The sequence below is a fragment of the Orycteropus afer genome, unplaced genomic scaffold, assembly GCF_000298275.1.
Source record: "Orycteropus afer afer isolate SDZICR_OR568_19922 unplaced genomic scaffold, OryAfe1.0 scaffold00083, whole genome shotgun sequence".
Taxonomy (NCBI): Eukaryota; Metazoa; Chordata; class Mammalia; order Tubulidentata; family Orycteropodidae; genus Orycteropus; species Orycteropus afer.
In genome coordinates, this window is record NW_006921670.1 from 9,853,405 (window position 1) to 9,861,052 (window position 7,648).

The window sequence follows — 7,648 nt, forward strand, 5'->3', positions numbered from 1 at the left end:
CCTCAGCAAGCGTTACAGATGAAATATAATTTTCCCGGGATTAGCCAGGCGTTAGATTCGGCATCTGTGAGCTCTCCTCGTGGGCGCCTGTGAGGCTTGGCTGATCCTTTTAAACCCCTGTGACTGCTTCACTTCTTTCCCTCTCTTTCCTCATTTGCTTTTCTAATTACAAAAGTAATTCAGGTTCATTGTAGGGATGTCTGAAGATGCAGATAAGCAAAACAAATAAAAATCACCCATAATCCCACCACCATTCCCTCCAGACCTTTCCTCCATGGGGACGCGGCTCGCCGCAGAAAACGCGGCGCTGCTTGGGAAGGCAGCATGGCTTGCTTTTAACATATATATGGATGTGTGTGTTGTTGGCAGACATGTATGGCCTCTGCGTGTTTGCTGTTTGCTATATAAACAGTTGGGAACTGTGCTAAGTGACAAGATTAGCCCTTCCACGGTCTGCCCCCGCACACCCTCCAGAGGTCACTGACTGCAGCTCAGTTGGATGTGTGTTCTCCACATGCACAATATGCCTGAATGATGGGGGGTCGTGTTGTGCAGCTGTTTGTAACATGGTTTTGTTACTAAATATCTTGTAAGCATCCTTTTGTGTGACGGTGTGTGTGTGTGTATTTCTGTCTCAGCCTCTGTCTGATGTCTGTCGATTGCTTGATCAATCGGTTGATCAATCTGTCTTATCACTTTTAATAGCTGCCTTCTATGCAGTTGTAGGCATCCCTGGGTGGTACAAACAGTTAATGTGCTTGATTACAAAATGACATCCTAGCATCACGTTACATTAAACTAACCCTCTGTTACAGGACATTTTCCTGCTCTTGTGACTAACAGGATAGGGGGCTTTTGGTACCAGCTCTCTGGGTGCCATCAATACCCAAAGCCAGGGATCTTAAGGCTGAGACTTAAATATGCATGTAACTTTCTTTACTTGATATCTTTTTTTTTTCTTCTTTTTAATCTTCACGCTATATAGAATTCACAAACATATTTTTAACCAGTGGTCCACCAGAAAACTTTACTGGCTACCACAATGCAGCATATTTTCCTTTGTTTTTTTTTCCTTTGGGTGTTTTATGAATATGTTAATACATTAATCACACTAATGTATTGGTGTGATGCCGTGAGTCAGAGAGACATAGATTTACGTGCCTGCTCAGGCATGTGTGTGTACACGTGTGTGCCTGCATGCGTGTGCACATGTGTGTACACACATGCATGCAAGCATGTATTCGCATGTATGTACTGTGTACATGGAAGTGTGTGTCTTTGCCTATGCCTCTCGTGTGTGTGTGTGCATATTTGCATGTTTGTGTATATGTGTACATGCAGGTGTGCGTGCAAGCATGTGTGTGTTTGCCTGTGCCTGCTGTGTGTGCATGCATGTGTGTTTGCATATGTGTATGCATACATGTGCATGCTTGTGTGTTTCCTTTTTTAATGTTGTTGTTATGTGCCGTCGAGTCAAACCCGACTCATAGCGACCCCTCCTTGGGTTTCCGAGGCAGTATCACTACAGAAGTAGGATTGCCCAACCTTCCTTCTGAGGAGTGGCTGGTGGGTTTGAACCGCCAGCCTTCTGGTTAGCAGGCGAGTGTCTTAGCCACTATGCTACCAGAGCTCCCTGCTTTTTATCACTGAGGATCCCATCCCGAGAAGTCCCCAGTCCTTGGCATTTTGCACCTGCTGCTTCACCTTTTGACCCCAGGTTCTCCACCAGAACAAAAGGAAGGATGGAGTGTCAGCTTTCACAGTACTTTCTGCTGGCTGACCAGGTGAGGAGTGTCTGCCAATGCCGTGCTCTGACCAGGTCTCTCTCTTCAGTTTGCAGACGGCGTGTACCTGGTTCTACTCATGGGCCTTCTGGAAGACTACTTTGTTCCTCTCCACAACTTCCACCTGACACCGGACAGCTTCGATCAGAAGGTGCGTGGGCCGTCTCGGCCTGACAGATGCCTGTGGAAACGTGCTCCATAGGGTGGCCCTGCCAGTGCTCTCCACAGCCTGGCTTCGTTCTTCAAAACAACAATCTCACAGCAACTGGCATTGCAGTTGCTGGGAGCAAAGGAATAAGAAGCCCAGCCGTGATACTGAGCGCGGCAAAGGTCTCGCTTGCCCTGCTCCTGCCGGACTCCTTGCCGTGGGGTCCGTGCGGTGTCGGGAGAGGTGAAAAGCCCTCCCTTTCTCCGGCTGGCCCTGCAGCACGTCTGATTGTCCCTGTTGTTCACGGGCTTCCTCAGCACCTTTCCAGGCGGCCCTGCTGCTGGTGTCATCACTGCCCCCTGCTCTGGGGCAGTCGGGGGTTTGTCTGTGTTGTTCCCTATGAAAAACAGTCAGGCCAGCCTTTGTTGTTGGTAGTCACCAAGAGGTGGAGGCAACTCAAGTGCCCCTCAGTAGATGAGCAGATCCACAGAATACCCATCAGTGCAAGATCGTTCGGCCAAAAGGAAAGGAAAACCCTCCACTGAGTGAAGGAAACCAGACCCACAGTTCACACGTTACATGATTCCACTTACGTGAAACACGGTGAGGCTGTGAGAGACGGAACTCAGCAGGTCTTGCAGGTTTTCGGCCTTCGACAGGGTGCAGTCACTACTCTTCTGTCATTCCCTGTAGTGGACGATGTTTGTGTTTTCCTGATCTGACAGGTTGCCGCCTTACACAGGGTCCAGCTTTCGCAGGTTTTACTGTATCTAGGGCAGGCAGTGCATTGAACCAGAAAGCAGACTGGTGCTCACCAGGGGACTGGATGGGGAGCGACAGCTCGAAGGGTACAGAGGCTCTTTGAGGGGATGAATGTTTTGGAAACAGATGGTGGTGCTGGACGTACAACGTGGTGAATGAATCACTGCCACTGAAAATGGTCAGAATGGCAGATTTTCCGTTAACTATGTTTTACCACGATGAAATTTCTGAAAAGCAACAGTAGGACCACAGGAATGCAAGATGTTAATGGGAGAATCTGCAGCGGGGAAGGAGGGGCACACGGGAACTCTGTACCTTTGGCACAGTTTTCCTGTAAACCCAAAACTATTCTTGGAAAAATAGAGTCTAGTAAGAACATCCTGCAGGGGTCGCTGGGTGGCACAAACGGTTAAGTGCTCAACTATTAGCTGGAAGGTTGGTGGCTCAGACCCACCCAGACGTGCCTTGGAATAGAGGCTGGTGATCAGCTTCTGTAAAGATTGACAGCCTTGGAAACCCTGGGAAGCATTTCTGCTCTGTCCTATAGGGTCACTGTGAGTCAATCAGTGTGGTGGCTGAGGGTTTATATAAACTGAATATGTATATATGCGTGTGTGTGTGTGCATACACACACATATAGACAAACATATAGATGGCAGCTGGAATATTAAAACAGCAAAAGCATTGGGGCATCTTGAATATATTTGTTCCATTCCTTGTGGATTGTTCTCTTAGGAAAATCCCTAAAATAGTATTGCTTGGGTCCCAGGGCCTGACACTCGGATTGGGGTTGGCCCTGCCGTTTTTACTCCCACCCGTGTGCTGAGTGGGCTCCCCCCAGTCGGCCTCCTGCCTGAGGCTCCCGGAGCTCGGCACCATAGCAACCCTGTTGGGTGCACCATCTGCAGAAACCTGGCTTCTGCCCTGTCCTCCTGGTCTGCACTTGCAGATACCTGGCACTCCACTTCCCTAACGCGTCAGACCCGGGGGTAAGGGAGGCAGAGCTTGTGAGCCGGTGGCGGCAGCCGGGGAAGCCATCAGGCCGTCAGGCCAGGATTTATCCATCTGTTCATTCCTGGCTCCTCACAGTCTGGCAGTTCCCGTCCTGTCTGCCGGGAGGGAGTCAGAACAGATTAGAAAGGTCTTGGCAAGTCTGAGACCATGTTGGATTGACAGAGACAGAGAGGAAGAATGCAGAACTTGAGTGGGAAATGGTGGCCCTTAAAATGGGCAGAATGGCTAAGACAGCGTTAAGTACAGTCTACCTGCTGTCCTGGACTCAGAACACGGCTAATTTGGTGAAGGGGGCGTGCACCTCCAGCCCGGTGACTGCTGTAGCCGCAGTTTAGAGAGAGCTCCCCTTGTTCGTGCTGAGAGCAGGCTGCGTGAGGGGCCCAGGGCGTGGAACTGGGGGGCTGTCGAAGCAGAGCCCCCCACCAGGGGCAGAGACAACATCGCCCTAGCCCCTGCTTTCTGTGTTTTGAGATAAGGATGGAAAGTCTGTCAGCCGCTGCCCCAGCTGGGAGGCGACGAGGCTGCCTGAGTCTCGGGCCACGGCCTCTGTTCACCTGTCTGATTCTCCCCAGCGCCGGCTGGGTGGGGACTCTGCAGCTCTCCCAGAGTGTGGACATTTCTGTCTTTTTGGTGAAAACATATACAACAAAAGGAGCCCTAGTGCAGTGGTTAAAATGCTCACTGCCAACCAAATGGTCGGTGGTTGGAACCCACCGGTCACTCTGCAAGAGAAAGGTGAGGCAGTCTGCTTCCTAAAGATCGCCACCATGGAAACGCTGTGGCTCAGTTCTCCTCTGTCCTGTAGGGTCGGTATGAGTGGGAATTGACTCCATGGGTTGGGCTGGGTTCATACACAGCAAAATACACAGCCGTTCAACAGCTGTAACGCGAGAGCGTCAGGGTACCCTCGCTCCACCATCGGCATCAGCCCAAAGCTGATTCCTGTGAGGTGCGGGCCAGACGTGCCTCTTCTCGACAGCCTGTTTTCCAGTTCTGACACCAGCCGTCTCTCCCAAGGCAGCTTCTCTCCTGGGTCCGATAACAGTTGCAGTGGCCACATCGGGCAGTTCAGACCCCTCGGGTCACTGCAGACACCTTGCACTGTTCTCGCACCATTTGAGTTTTATTCTGTGCGTGATGGGCACATGGTTGTACTTAGTGCACATTGCTAATCTCTCAGCAGAGCTTTCTCTGCCGTAGGGAGACTCAAGGGTTATTCCTAGAAGAAAATGCTAGAAGGGGCTTTGCGGTGTCGAGATACCCTAGTTACGGAGCACTGCTGTAACGGAAATACCACACATGGGGCGCTTTGAAAAGGAGAAATCTGTGCTCAGTTCCGGAGGCTGGAAGTCCCGGTCAGGGTCTCAGGCGTGTGGACTCCTGTGGGCCTCTCTCCTGGTTTCTGGTGACCAGGCCAATCCTTGGTGACCTTTGGCCTGGAGACCATCCTCTCGTGGCGTCTGTCTTTCCTCCCTGTGTGTCTGTACGTCCATGTTTACTCTAAGTCAGACGTGATCAGGGTTAGGAGCCACCTCTGGTATGACCTTGCTAACATAACACAGGAACACCCCTGTTTCCAAACGGTCTGTTTACAGGCACAGAGGTTAGGATTTCTGTGCGTATTTTGCGAAGACACAATTCCATCCATGGCCCGAGAAGCTTTCCCCTCTGACGCCTCGTCTGAGTCCTCTGTCTCCCAGAGGCGGAAGCGGAATCCTAGGATGCCTGGGAAACAGGCCCAGGCTCTCACGGGCAGCAGGGCGGAGCCAGGAGAGCACTCCTGGCCCAGAACCGTTTGTCCTTTCTTCACCGGGTCAAGTGTTCTAAAATTCGTTGAATTGCAGAGAACGTAGTGTCGCTATAAGTCAGAATTGACTCCACAGCAGTGGCTTTGTTTTTTTGTTTTTGTTTTTGGCTGGTGTGAGTGGCTCCCAGCAGTGGAATGGGGCTTTGGGGTCCTGTGAGTGATTCCCACCCACGTCGGGGTCTCCCACTCTCCTGTCAGGGTGAGGCATGGCTCTAGCCTGCAGTTCTGTCTACGTCAGGGAAGTGCCTGAGCTGGGCCATAGAGGCTGTGTGGGGCAAAGGCATGGCTCGGGGAGATAATGAGCAGAGGACGGTGGCGATTTCCTCCAGCAGCTTCCTGGGCCTGGGATCAAGCCTGAGGAAAATCTTGCTTCCAGCCCAATTCCTGTTGAGCCAAGTAACTGAAGGCATGGGCTGGGCGGGAGCGCTTCACCCCTGAAGGGTTCTCTCTGGGGGCAGGACTAGGCTCAGGAGCCTGACCCGGCCCAGGAGCTACCCCTGGGCGGTTTCTGGAGCTGGCCCTTCTGCAGCTAGCAGGACCGGGTCCCTCTGAGCGCCAAGCAGGGGCACGTTCCTCCACTAATTGCCAGCTGTGCTTGGAGAGCGGTTCCTCAGACCTCGAGGGCCCAGAAGAGGTTCTTAGAGAGCTTCCCAAATTGGCGCTGATGAGTATTGGTCGGGGAAGAGTCTGCTAAGCCTGACTTTTCCTCTTGTTTCTCTGTTGCCGTCATGGTGTGTCGACTGAGTGAGAACGACTGAGGGCGCGTGCATGCGTGTGCGTGCATCAGGCTACGTTAGCAGCGGTCAGCTGATGGGAGTGCATGTGTGCACATGGCTGAGGGGGGAGAGGACAGGGTGGTTTTGAAGAAAGGATGTGGATTTTATCTCTTTTATTGTAAAATATGTGTCCATAAAGTTCGCCGTTTTAACCACTTTTAAGTGTGCAGTTCAGGGCATTGTACGCTCGCCGTGACACACACCAGCCTGTCCCCCATGCCTCCTCCCAGCTGCTGGTCCCCTCTCAGCGACTTGCCGTGTCTGCGTGTCTGTTTGTTGTAGACACTTTATGCAGATGGAGCACAGTGCCCCTCCGCCTGAACAGACTTAGACTCCAGACATGGCGATGGGTTTGAATCCTGGCTCCCTTTCCTCACTTCTGGGCCTTTCCCGGCACAGACGTCTTAAGCCGATTCAGCCCCGGTGCCCCCTCTGAAAAGTGGGAGATAAGCTCACCTTGTGGGGGCTCTGACAGGTGTGCTGAAAGCACCCGCCACGTGGTGGGCGCCAGCATGCCAGTCAGCCCCGGGCTGCCTTTAGCCCACCTTCGTTTTTGCCAAGAGCGTGGTGGTCCTCTCGCTCACACATCTTCCTATTTCTAACGCCCCCCAGCCCCTTCCCCACACCCCGCCCCCCGCCCCCAAGCCACTCCCCGCGCTGCAGGGTGGGACGTTGACACTGTGCCTGGTGTCCTCCCTGCTCTTCCCAAGGCTGCCTGCTGACTGGTAAAATTGAGTTTCCCCACCTGTAACGGGGTCACCGGCAGCTTCTGAGGTGAAGGCCTCTGTCTGGTCATACACCCCCCGCGTTGGCCTGGGTCCTGCCCCCCACTGGCCACGCTGGAACCAGCTCCCAGTCGGTGCCCGGCTGGCGGTGTGCCCCTGTGCTGTGCTGCCTGGAAGCTTCCCCACAGCCCCTGCACCTTGTTTCCAGTGTCGGGGCTTTGAGCAACCGAAGGTCATTCTGCCAAACTCTTTCCCTGGTTATTATCAAACTGCACTGCAAGCCAAACTGTACCCATATGTTTCTGGGCCGTTTGCACGGAAACACTCAACGTGTTAGCGCTTCAAGGCTGTTTGCGTTCCAGGAGCCCCGAAGGCCTTTCCAGGAGCCCCGAAGGCCTTTCCAGCTCCGAAGCAGGTGATCTCCTCCCTTCCTGGTGGTCCTTTTCCACTCCCGTCGGCACTGGCTCGCGAAGGCGGGTGGGCTCGGTCACCCTCCTTCCTGTGGGCCAGGTGGACTTCCTGCACAGAGAGAAGGCCTTTCTTCTAAGCCTCTCGGCAGTCGCCAGCAGGGTGGTAGCTCCAAGCATCCTCCTTGGCTGAGTGTTCTAGACCTGTTAATTTCTGGGGTGAAT

General features: G+C 53.1%; 1 protein-coding gene across 1 annotated transcript in view; it reads left to right on the forward strand.

The window, feature by feature from the left end:
- PARVB (parvin beta) overlaps positions 1–7,648 on the forward strand; it is a 93,017-nt gene that overhangs the window by 80,584 nt on the left and 4,785 nt on the right. Inside the window, 1 exon segment of the mRNA XM_042781050.1 lies at positions 1,834–1,935. Coding sequence (XP_042636984.1) covers positions 1,834–1,935 — 102 coding nt within the window.